The following is a 12647-nucleotide window of genomic DNA, read 5'->3' on the forward strand; positions in this document are numbered from 1 at the left end:
TTGCATCTTCAAATATTCCTCTCTACTTGGAGCCTTTCCCAGGGGGAAAGAAAAGGTTAAATTATGCAAATCATGAATGGCAGGATTGGTGCAATATTTAAAGGGTAAATTACTTCCAAATAAGATTAATAACTTGTGGTCTTAAATAATTACTGTTGCATATACCATTGACTGCAGTGTCGGAGCCGTCCAGTCCTCGGGGTTGAAGAGGCTGGAAAGCAAAGAGAAGAATGAAGCTTTTGAAAATACATAGGCTAAAAAAAATCACAGGCAACATGAGATGGAGAAACACAGCAGTTCTCCTGCTGGTGGATTAAAATGAGCGGGTATGGGCCCAGAGCAGGAGACAGCTGACGTGAGAGGAAGGGATGAGAATGGGAACTTTAACAGATGTAGGAAAGAGAAGAGTTTCTCCGTAGTGACTGTTGATAATATGTACTAGTCCCACACTCAATCCTGGTCAGGGTAAAGTGCCAGATTTTGCAAGGAAAGAGACTCTGCAATGGAAAAGGAGAGTGCTCGTGGCTTTGAACCCTGTTCTTCTGTTACCCTCTGTTCAATGTCCCCCTGCCTCAGCAGGGAGTGAGTAGATGCTGCCTGGCTGGCCTCTCTGGGGTTGTTTTTGGGACACTGAGCTGCAGCGGGAGCTGTAATAAGCCAGCTGCACAGACATGCTCACTGGAGCACAGCCTGCATTCATCCGAGCTGCTAAATTTAGGTCTCTTCCAGCAAAAGAGCATGTGCAGAGAGGCACAGGGATGAGATATAACTGTCATATGAGCTGGAAAAGAGAACCTGAGAGGGTTGACTTACCCATTATAATAACTGTACTTTTGGCATCAGAGGAGACCAAGGTCCCTGAGGATAAACACAGTGAAGACACGATACGTATTACTGGAAGGTTGCTTTCCCTCTGTCAGCGTCATGATCTTGCCTAAGGCTGACCCTGGCAGTGTCACATCGGGGTAAAACTAAAGTCCCTTTGCCTGAAGTGTTTTGTCTTGAGGGCAGTGGGGGCAAAAATCTTTATGAAAATAATTGCTTTTACAGAAATCACAGCTGATTGTGATGCAGAGTTCCTAGATGAGGGGGAACGATACTGAAGACCTGGAGAGGTGCTGTGGGAGCAAAGGAGGCACGATACAGGTAAGAAATCCCCACAAACACCACAGGGGGAGGAACAGGACTTCAAGGCTGTTGCTGCCTGTGTGCTCCACGCTGTCGTCCCCCTCGCTCCCCCCTTGGGTATGCCCTTTTACACCACAGCATAAAGTGAGGAATCAGATGCTGGCTGTTCGCTCGGCTGCGGTCAGAGACCCCCCTCAGTTCCCAGAGAATTTTACAGGCAACACAGGGGAGGGTGGAAGCCATCCGAGCCTGCCAGGCCACCTTCACTTGCAAGGGCTGCCGGTGTAACCCCAAATGTGCATTTCCTAAATGTGCGTGAGGCTCCCTGGGGAATCTCTCCCTGCTCTGGATTACAACCAACTGTTTACGGAAGGGCCAAGGAGGGGAGCAGGGCTGGATTGCCTTCCTGTCAGGCGTGCAAGAAAAGCTGCTTTGCGCCGCCGAGTCCCACCCCGCTCCAGGGCGGGGACTTTGCCATCCAAGGCAAGCTGAGCAAAGATCTCCCCATCCCTGCCAAGGCACCCGCTTGGGACAGCAGGTGAGTGCCAAATGGACTGGGGGGTCCCCTTTGGCATGGGGAAGGGGTTGCGTGGGTAGAGGTGCCTGGGAAGATGCCAAATGCCGTCCCCGCTTGTCAGAGAGCGGGGGCTGGTGGTGCGGCTGTGACCGAGTGGGACAGCCCTTGGCTGGGCGGATGCCCCGTTGGGGCCACGATGTCAAGGCATTAGGGCAGCCCTGGAGGGCACAGGCCTGGGGTGAGGAAGGACGGGAAGGTGGGTTGTGGGAAGGAGGAAGATGGCTGCCTCTTCCCAGGCACAAGGAGTGCAGGTTTGGCTTCCTATTTCTGCCGTGCCCCGTGGCCAAGCTGGCACGTCCTGCCCGCTGGATGCTGGGGTGTGGAGGGCATGGCCGAGGCCTGGGGAAGCGGCTTTGGGTGGGTGCACAGCCTGAAGCGAGGAGTACAAGGCTCTGCTAACTCAGTATTATATTTTTATTCCTTTTGAGGGCAGTGGCCAGGCAAAGGTCATAGTGTGGGAGGTGCTGGGGTGTTTCAGCTGGCTCAGGGCTTGCCAGCAGAAGGGAGATCCTGTCCTGAGCTGCAAATTGGGCTGGGATCAGAGTCAGTCGCCCTGCTACAAGCCCCAGACCTACCCCCTGGGGCACTCTGCCTCCCTGAAGCACATCCAGCTGCGGAGGGAGCAGGCTCTATCCTGGAAACAGCTGGCGGTGGCAGAGCCATGGAAAAGCTGATCTGGCGCAGGGTGTGGGTTTGTGTTCGAGTAAACGTGCACGGAATGAAAGAACTAGTCAAACAAGTCCCATGTTTGCCTTGCAAGGGGACGGGTCGCAAAGCGGTGGTTTTCCATTCCAGATCCTAAGTGTAGGACTGGCAACATGTCTATGAGCTCAAACTTGGGTGGAAAAAGAAAAAAAAAAAACAAAACAACCCGGGGTTTATATCCTGTTAAGCTGTTGGGAGCTTTGCTTGCTGGGAGCTGTGTGCTCTGTGCACAGTCAGGAAAACTTGATTCAGAGCAAGCCTCGATTTGAATTGGCCAGCACACACGATAGTTTCAGCTGTTTTCTGATAAATGAAGTTTATTCTGGATTCAGCTTTTGGAGGACATTGATGTGGACTTATAACTGCCTGATTAGCTGATAAAGCCTGGCAGGAACAGGTCATCCATGGAAAAAATTTGAATAATGAGAGGGATGCCTCGTACACCTGCACTCTGTCATCTGTCCACAGTGTTTTGAGCCTGTCCTAAGCCAGGTTTACTGTACCAGCTAGCTCAGGCCTTTATTCGGGGATGAAGCAAATAACATCAGGACAGTGATCAGCCAGGGCACCTAGCACTTGCTAGCTGACTCTTTGCGTGCATAGTTAAACTCTTCAAAACATGGAGTTAAGAGTTGTTCCCATCCTGAAGCTGTTTTTCCCTCTTTGAGCTGCAGGCCAGGAATTGTGTCAAGCTGCAGAGCGCTGGCAAACCTGACTGAGCAATTCCTTTCTCTCTCTACTAGCAAAGGGGGTGGCTGGAAGAGTTTGATTCATCTAATTTCCCAGCCTGAGCAGTTCATGGAGACACCTTCACCTGTGAAAGGGTTACAGAGGCAGGGACCGTTGCTGAAGAACCTGGTTGAACTCCCAAGTGCTTCCACCTGTAACTTCAGTGGCTCGTTTCTTGTGGCACCACACACAGAAATATACTGGGAACAAAAGAGCGTTTGCAGATGGCGCAGTGGGGTTAGCACTGCTGTCTTCTGCAGTGCTCTACTCTTTATATTCCCAGTGACGTTTAAGCTGGATGAAGAAATCGGAATCTTACAGTCAATATCCAATGTGACATTTCTGTTGTAATTTGATATTGCAGGAGCTTTTGCCCTGAATCCAGTACACGCATCCTTTCCTCATGTTTTGGTTTCTCTCTGCCAGCTCACTTGCACTCAGAATTCTTCTGCCTCCCACCCACTTTTCCTTCTTTATTGACCTTTCTTTTGCCCTCTAATTGACTTGCTAGACCAGCCTGTCTAATATTCCAACTGAACGATAATACTGCATCAGAAAAACATCTGTGAAGTTCAAAGCCATTATTTAATGTCTGGCTAAAGCAAGTAAAGTTGGCTCGATATTTCTGTAAAACATTAGAGAGAAGCAAAGATGACTTTTCTGAGGTCTAGGTCATAATTTGGCCACTGAAATCTATAATCAAATGAAAGAAAGCAAACACTAATAATTTTCTATATGTTGCCTGATTTCACGGGGTATAATAAGGCACAGATGACCTGCAGAGCACTCGGGAGTGCCTGTGCGTAACACACCTATGGCAAATGTCACACTGAGACTTAACTTGCCTGAACAGCACCCTCTGATAGTATTCCAGATTTGTAAGAGTCATGTGAAGCATGAGCAAAGACACTCCTGTTCTTGCACAACTGTCTGGGCTCATTGATAGCAGCTATTAAGCCCCACGAACAGCATAAGGAGAGATGTTGTCAGCCGCTGGCATCACTGCTTCTACTTAAGGGCTTTAATGCTTGAACCTCAGTTCATGCTGTGTTGAACTTGAGTTGCAGGGAAGTGAACCTTTTCCTAGTACCTGACATCTTGTCAACTGACCAGGGACACGGGAAAATACTTTGGGTATGTTCATGTATAGGTTCTACGCATGAAAATAGAATTATGAGCAGAAAAAATAACACTGGGGAGACGGCAAATAAGCTATATTTTTTTCTCCTGAGGGCTTTAACAGTCGGTTAAAACTGCAAGGAATTACACATTGTACCAAACTGAGGAGATGTGGAACACAGCAGATTATAAGTAAGAGGGAGAATAAGTCTCCTGTCCCAGTCCTCAAGTGAGGTTATCGTTTGCATGCTCATCTGCACCTTGTTGTTGTCTCTGCCTCCCAGGGAGTATCTGTGAAGGCTGTTAGGACTGTGCAGGCGCCCTCACCCTAATCCACCCTCAGGGTCTCACCTGGCAGGGTCAAAGCTGTGTGTTTTGAAGGGCATGGGAATCAAGTCTACTTTCTTTGCTCCCAGGACAACACAGTCTGCCTCTCCTTGTAGCCTCAGCCAGGCTGTCACACTACTAGAAAAGAAATTTCTTAAATTACTAGTGCTATCCATCTGCTTGTGCACCACATCCCTCTTTCAGACAGGCCCTGTGCTGTTGCAAGCAGCCTCTGTTTGTTCGGTGCAAAGCAGGACTGGAAACTCAGGGATGCTGCTACGGGCGTTCAGTAGGGCTGTTCAAGTGTGGCTTTTAGTCCTCAGAGAAATTCGATGGTTACTTAACCAGCCTCATTAACTGGTAAGGGTAGGTATATTCTATTAATTATTTGCAAGACAACTAACACTCCCTCTTTTTTTATTACAGTTGTCTAACTGCCTGGGTACCCAGACAATAACAGATTGACCCAATACGAGAGTGATGGTGAGTGTGTGTGTTTTCTGTACCACGCTGTGCCAAGCCTTTGCTCTGATCAGATAAACGAGGGGCGTGTAGCTCAGATAAGGACACAGCAGGAAGAACACTGTCACTGTCTGTCCCTTTGTGGGGGGTGAGTTTATCACTTCTCTCTGCTTCCTCGTGCTAGAGGAGAATGACCCACACATACAGGCTTTTCCATTTTGGGAGTTATCTGATCAGATATTAGTTCAAAGAGCATGGATTTCTCCAGATAAACTTCCTGGGCATTTTATTCTTTCCAGGTTCAACCTGCAAGGTAGCCATCTATGTGGTAGTTGTCCCTATGCCCGTTTCAGAAAGTCTCACCTACACAAATGTTAAGCAGTGTTTTTGCTGATGATTTTGATGGAACAGGGAGAGCTTTGTAAGAGAGAGTGTAGTCCCACAGAAATGGCACTGGACAGGAGGCAGGAGAAACTTGTTTGTGAACCACCATTCTGAGTAAAACACTGCACTTCCTGGTGCATTATTTTACAAAATGATGGTCCTTGACTGCTCTTAGAGAAGTCAGGAACAGGGCTTTGATGGGAACAGCTCCTTCTGTGATTTACATGGAAAACTGCTGGGAAGAAGCCCCAGCTGGACTGAACTGAGATGTCAGGCTGCTTGCCATTATTAATTGGAAACCGGATACTCCATGGGCAGCTATATGAAGATATTTTCTCCTTTTAGTTGTGTCCCTGTGGTTTACTTCTTATGTGGCTGGGAAGTCCCTCTAGAACAGTTTCTCTTTAGTATAGGATGGAAGCCTGGTATAAAATCACTCCTGTTTGGTGGGTGGACTTTACTTGCTGTCACGGTGTTTGCATCTTCTGAATTCTCTTTTTTTTGTAATTCAACTCTACCGTATGTATGTATCGCTTTGAGTCTGCCTTTCATAACTCCTCTCCTGTGGGTTTAGGCAACAATCAAGGGGGTCTCAAGTTTCAGTGCTGAGCAAGAAGCACAGGCACTAAGGAAGGCTATGAAAGGATTTGGTAAGTTGATCTCCCTCCACCGTTAAACCCTCTTTTTTCCCCCCCGAGCACTGGGAATGTTTTGTCTGGTGGTTTGTTAGAGGGGAAGTCTGGCCCTTCACATTGCCCCACTGCCCTGTGAGGGCACTGAAAGGAATCAAGCGACTTGATCAGGCTGAGACTTGAACGCAACTGGAAATCCAAGTCTTGGCCACAAAAACATCCTCTTGTCTCGTCTGTCCTGCGGTGTGGCACTGCCATGCCGCCGGCTGGGTCGAGGCACTTCTGTACGTTGATCTAGTCCCCAGTGCTGTTGAGAACCAGGTTGTGTAAGGAACAGAAGATGGCTAATGGCACAACCTGGACAAGACCAGAGCAGGCTTCTGGTTCTTGTGCAAGCAGCCTGACTGGTTTCCACTGGTTTCTTCCAGGCACAGATGAAGATGCCATCATTGAGATCTTGACCAAACTAAACGTTTCCCAACGTCAGCAAGTTCTGATCACCTATAAAAGCAGTATTGGCAGGGTAGGTGGTCTTCAGAGATTAGTGACTGTGGCTTTAACTGGGAGATGCAGACTTTTTGGGTTATGGGTGAAATGTGAACAACATCCTAGTCTCCACCACAGTAAGGTTAGCACAAGCTTCCCCTGGCCAAGTTTATTTTGGTCTTGTTCACTTCAGAGCAACGGTTCATCCAAGGAGGGCTGAAGCATGAAGAAGAGTGGGGAATGAGTTCGTTCTGGTCTCAAAGGCTGTATCTTCTGTCAACTCCTTTCCTCCTCTCTGTGTCTTCTAGGATTTGATTGATGACTTGAAGTCTGAGCTGAGTGGGAATTTTGAAAGGGTGATCGTTGGTATGATGACTCCTACCACCATGTACGACGTGCATGAGCTGAGGAGGGCTATGAAGGTTCTGAAATCTTCCTTTTATGTCGCTTAAGTTCTTGTCTATTTAGTATGATATGGCATAATTATACATTTAATTCATTATTATTAACTTACATATAATTAAAAAAATCCTAGTTGCACATCAAAACAGTTGTCATTATAATCTTGGATCTTGTCTTTGCAATTCCCTAGGGTGCAGGAACAGATGAAGGTTGCCTGATTGAAATTCTGGCTTCTCGCACAAACGAAGAGATTCGGCGCATTAATGAGAACTACAAATGTCGTACGTAGTGCAAACTGCAAGCCATTATCATACTGTCTGAAAAGTCACTTGTGTGTATGCTTGGCCATGTGAAGAGGGGGTCTGTTAGCCTTTAAATGTGGCAAATCAGCCAATACAACTATTGCCATTTGTCCAGAGAGAACCTCAGGGGAGCAGCTGAGGGAACTGGGGGGGTTTAGTCTGGAGAAGAGGAGGCCGAGGGGAGACCTCATGGCCCTCTACAACTCCTTGAAAGGAGGGTGCAGAGAGGGGGGATGAGTCTCTTGAGCCAAGGAACCAGCGACAGGACCAGAGGAAATGGCCTCAGGTTGTGCCAGGGGAAGTTTATGTTGGATATTAGGAAAAATTTCTTCATTAAAAGGGTTGTCAGGCCCTGGAACAGGCTGCCCGGGGAGGTGGTTGAGTCACCATCCCTGGAGGTATTTGAGAGACGTGTAGATGTGGCACTAAGGGACGTGGTTTAGTGGTGGGCTTGGCAGTGCTGGGATAACAGCTGGACTTGATGATCTTAAAGGTCCTTTCCAACCTAAATGATTTTATGATATTTAGAGCCCTGAGCAGAGTTATATATTTACCTAGCTTATGACTGGCAAATGTTGTGGACAAACACTGTCCAGGTGGTGGACCTGTTCCTAACAGATGTCATGTGTTTGTGCTCTTGCTAGAATATGGCTGTACCCTTGAGGAGGACATTGTCTCTGACACATCTTCCATGTTTCGAAGAGTCCTTGTTTCCCTCGCGACGGTAAGTTCAGGTTAAGGGAAATGGGGGTGAATCTTCTCATTGCCAACGGACACGCCTCTCACTTCAGTGATGAGGTGTTTCAGGATGGCTTTTATTTCACTTATCTTGCATTTCACCTTGCCTGCATTTCACACCCAGCTTCTGCAGGGAGAGGAGTCCGACTCTGGGTATGCTTTAATGCCCTGTGCTCTTTTTAAAATGGCCCAGGTAAAGTGGATTGCTGCTCATTTCAAAAGGAAGTACAAATCACATCTGAGCCATATTTTGCTGTATTTGTAAGCTACTATTCAATTTTAAGGATCCCATTATGCATCTCCAGTAACTTGTTTGAATGGGGAATTTGCAGGACTTGCTTCCATTAGTTGCTCTGGCGAAATGAGTTTCATCCTTGTATCTCCACAGGGTAATAGAGATGAGGGAACGTATGTGGATGCTGCCCTGGCTCAACAAGATGCTCAGGTGTGTAGCAATTTGCTTCCTTGCACGAACTGTCTGTTCTTGTACATGTGATGCATGATGGATTTTTCCAGACCTCATTTTTTTTGACGGTAGAACAGGAAGCCTGAAGCTATGCTAGACAGCAGCTCCCTAGGTGGAGACCTGGGCTCTATTCTCAGTTTTGACCCTTAGAGAAGCCTCTTCACTGTTCCGACTCAGCTGGTGAAATGGGGATAACGGTTCTAGCCTCCTTTGCAACTCTGGTGAGAGGTCTCTAGACAGGCTGGGTATTTGGGAGGGGGGATGACGTTTCATTTGAAGGTTGCTGTGCTTAGGTAGTATTTGTTGGGTAATATCTGTGATATGAAGCACCAAGAAAGTAAAAATCTCATGTTATGTACACCTTGTCTTCTCAATTAACCTTACTTTGTCCATTCATGATGTCTTCAAGTGCCTGTATGAAGCTGGGGAGAAGAAATGGGGAACAGATGAGGTACAATTTATGGCCATCCTCTGTACACGGAACAGATCCCACCTACTAAGAGGTAGGACCCTCTGTAGTGTCCTGGATTTTTTGCCTTGTCTGAGGACAATACTTTTGTACTTGTTCATTAGCTGATTGTGAACTCTTCTGGAGACAGCAGGTATCCTAAAACCCAGTCATATTCAATTCTTTAAGACCATTTTATTCCCTCCTGAGACAAAAAGGGACTTGAGAAAAACATCAGTACAACTTGCTCCAGCCTGTAAATTGGAGCTAATGAAGTGTGACTCCCATTGGGGCAGAGCTAAGCATTTAACTGCCATCATTAACTAGCAGTTCTTGAAAATGCTAGCAGCAGTGGCAGGCCAATTAGCAAGACAGTTGATAATTAAAATGAATGATTTCTGTGGGACAGCCCTGATTTAGCTTACAATGTCACAGTAGTGGTACAATGTTCATACAGAGTATGAGGAGTTTGATCTTGCAAAGTGATCCTTGGTGGTTTACACGCTATGCCCTGAAGCATCTCACTCGCTCTTTTTATCACTGACTCTTCCTCCTAGTTTTTGATGCATACAGAGGGATTGCTAATAAGGACATAACAGACAGCATTAAATCTGAGATGTCGGGAGACCTCGAAGATGCTTTGTTAGCTGTGGGTGAGTTCCCTGCTTTTAAACTTCATCTCCAAAGTAATTCGATAATTAGAGATATTGTATCTTGCCCTGGCTGGCTGTTTGCGTAGCTTCAGGAGGCAGATACTGTTTGTCTTTTTTGCAAGCCACAGTGCTTTTATCTTTGCAGATATAGTCAGAGGTGAGAAAGCTCAGTGCTTGATGATATCATTTGCTTTCCCAAGTGATGCTTTGGTAGCTGACATTTGCTGTCAGGAAGCATTAAAGCCTTAAAGAAAATATTACTGTGCACTGGGCATGGAGACATCCATTTACAGCAGGTCACTGACTGTGGATGTCTGCATTGTACTTGCTGTTTCTTGGCCCTGAATTGCATCTTTACAGAATAAACACCTTCACTGAGAAAGTGCTGTAAAGGTTGGGAAGACCTTCAGTTTTTATTGACCTTAATTCTCTTGTTATTGTCTCCCTTACAGTAAAGTGCATGCGAAATAAACCTGCATATTTTGCTGAAAGATTGTATAAATCCATGAAGGTAAAGAGCTTTTTTTCCCCTTGCCCTTCCATGCTCAAGTCAGTAGCATTAGATAAACTCTGCTGCTAAATGCGGGTGGAAAAAATAAGTTTGAGCTTTTATATGGACCCCTTTTCCCTCAGGAAGCTCAGAGCAATATGCTTCCTTGGCAGCAAGCTGCTAGTGGATCACTCCATTAATGCAAAAATGCTCTAATTAGGAACAGATCCCACAGAAAACCAAGGGATAAAACCTTTGTCTGTCACTGATCTGTCACGCTTCGTAGCTGTAGATGGTTGTTTTTTTTCTTTAGGGCTTGGGAACAGATGACAACACGCTGATCCGGGTTATGGTGTCCCGCTCTGAAATAGATATGCTGGATATCAGGAGGGAATTCCTGACCATGTATGGGAAATCGCTCCACTCCTTCATTAAGGTAAGCTTTTCAGTGTTAGAAACAAAGACCTGTCTTTGCTAAGCAGCTCAAAGGAGAGAGGTCCCCACCTGACACCTACTGGCTATTTTAGAAGAGGTGGAATTAAGGAGACTTTACATTTAGGTACTGAAAATGTTCCTGAAAGTTTTTAGTTCTTAAATTGTCGAAGAGGGTACAAACCCTACCACAAATCGTATGTGCTGGAAAGAATCCAGCCTTGTATGGAGCTGTAAAACTAATTGTGTTCCTTTTTTCTTTTCTCTCTAGGGAGACTGCTCAGGAGACTACAGGAAAGTCCTGCTCAGACTCTGTGGTGGGGAGGATTAAAGGACGCCTGGTGTACTGCCTGGGTGATGGGAAGCAGCTAATCATAAGGATTTCTTGCTTTATTTTTCCCAAATATCTTATTAATTGCAATGAGTATTGACTTAGTTAATGCTCTGGTTAGATAATGGCTGTTCCGGTTGAACCTCTTGATACGCTTATGCTTGGAATACCCATTTGGGCTAGCAAAGCCCATCTTAAACAGAATGCTGTAACCAAATATATAAAAGCTAAATTATTTCCTGACAAGCTGTCCCTTTGCTGTTGCGTTCAGCAGCAAAACTTACCAACTGAAGCAAACTTGGCTGTACAGGGAAAAATTAACCTCGTCAATACAGGGAGAGCGCAGAATGCAGGCTTGCTTCAGGTTTTGCAAGATAATTAAAACACAATCATCCCAAATACAAACACGTTTAGATCTTAACTTGCCCTCTGTTAGTGTGGAGCATTAACAGCCTTGCTGCACTTTATGTATATGTTGCCTGTAGATATGTAGGTAGGGAGGATGTCACTGGTGACATCAGAAAAAACTCTTGCTGCCCTGGTTACGGGGCAGCCCCGTACTGTTGGTCTGCCTTCCTTGGCTCGTGGGAGTATAAATCACCAGGGTTATATCACAAACCCTTCCTCTGGATAAAGTGATGTCATTAGAACGGTGCCTTTTAAGGAATGACCTGTCCCCATCTCATCAGCACTACGTGATGCCTTAGGCTGGGATGCCCTGTATCGGGGTAGCTCACTGCATCTCACTCTCTAACACTACTGTTAGAGGGCCCAGTTCTTGTGCCTCTGCCTGACTTGGGCTTCCAACCTCTGGAAGAGACTTTTCCCCCAAACACTACACAACTGCCTGTTAAGATGAGCGTTTTCACTACAAAAATGCGGTTAAAATGTCATTCTTGGTTGGCTTAGCAGTTTAATTTTTTTTAGCTGTTGGTATATAATCCTGAAGGCATCAGGCTGAGGTTAGAATTTGAAGGCACAAGTACTGATATGGTCTAACCCAATTCTGTCTCTCATTTTATTCTAAATAAGGCTACTGTTGGCTTGAATAGGAGATACTTCTGTGGCCTCAAATAAAATACTTTTCTTTCTTGCTCTCTGTGCTGTAATTGGAGATACATTCCTTGTTTTGGTGGGAGAGGAGGGAGAGCTCTTTCTAGTTCAAGTGAAGCCTTCTGCTCAGTGAAAGAAAAATTGTCTTGCCCGGTACAACAGACTAACAGATGCACCCAGGCTTGGTTTTGTGTTTAAATGACTCGTGTTATGTTGCTGACTTTTTACAAATGAATAAACAATTCACTTCTGTACATTCTGCCATGATGGTGTATTCTGGGAGAGGTAGTGGTGAAAGAACTGTGTCCTTGTTTTTTCAGCATCTTCCGTGCTCCACAGGTGTGTTTTCTCCTAAGCGTGGACCAGCTCAGTGGGGAGAGGCTGCAGGGAGAGGTCTTTCAGCTCCTCAGCTGAGTGGGGTGCCCATGGTCCACTCGGGTGCAATACCACTGTGGGGGGGAGACATCTCCTGCTCCTTAGAAAGAGGCAAATCTCTTGTCCCATCTCTGTCTGCCCAGCACATGGGGATGCTGTAAATCCCCCTCCAGCAGCACTTTGAGAAATGGTTTATAAAATCCCATGTCCATGCTGTGTCTGGGGGAACTGCGGGGGGGGGGGGGGGCAACACACACAGATTTGGGGGTGCAGCCGTGCACCCCCCAGCTCCTGCAGTTGCATTGCTGCTGCTGCTCCCACTCAGTAACCTGGACCTTGTTCTGGGATGGAGAGTTCCTCTTGGTCATCCACTGCCAAGCAAGAATCATCGAATCACAGACTGGTTTG

The 12647-nt window shown here is 46.4% G+C and overlaps 1 protein-coding gene across 2 annotated transcripts; it reads left to right on the forward strand.

Moving 5' to 3' along the window:
* Positions 1-754: 754 nt before the first annotated feature.
* ANXA4 (annexin A4) lies at positions 755-12118 on the forward strand. Of its 2 annotated transcripts, XM_074852219.1 has the most exons (14): positions 755-965; positions 1051-1146; positions 5012-5068; positions 6006-6081; positions 6492-6586; positions 6858-6971; positions 7142-7232; positions 7898-7977; positions 8380-8436; positions 8867-8960; positions 9463-9558; positions 10011-10069; positions 10362-10484; positions 10752-12118. In XM_074852219.1, the coding sequence occupies exons 3-14, from the start codon at positions 5066-5068 to the stop codon at positions 10809-10811; spliced, it is 948 nt and encodes a 315-aa protein (XP_074708320.1). In that variant the 5' UTR covers positions 755-965; positions 1051-1146; positions 5012-5065; the 3' UTR covers positions 10812-12118. The 2 variants fall into 2 exon arrangements, with proteins under 2 accessions (XP_074708320.1, XP_074708319.1); XM_074852218.1 differs by lacking the exons at positions 755-965; positions 1051-1146 and adding an exon at positions 1333-1666.
* The last annotated feature ends 529 nt before the right edge of the window (positions 12119-12647 follow it).

This window comes from Strix uralensis, chromosome 28 (assembly GCF_047716275.1).
Source record: "Strix uralensis isolate ZFMK-TIS-50842 chromosome 28, bStrUra1, whole genome shotgun sequence".
NCBI classification, from domain to species: domain Eukaryota; kingdom Metazoa; phylum Chordata; class Aves; order Strigiformes; family Strigidae; genus Strix; species Strix uralensis.

What these genes read in the sequence shown, in the direction of transcription:
- ANXA4 (XM_074852219.1), top strand. An exon ending in ATAAAAGCAGTATTGGCAGG is followed by an intron (nt 6,587 to 6,857) that starts GTAGGTGGTCTT and finishes TGTGTCTTCTAG; the next exon opens with GATTTGATTGATGACTTGAA. An exon ending in CGCTCCACTCCTTCATTAAG is followed by an intron (nt 10,485 to 10,751) that starts GTAAGCTTTTCA and finishes TTTTCTCTCTAG; the next exon opens with GGAGACTGCTCAGGAGACTA.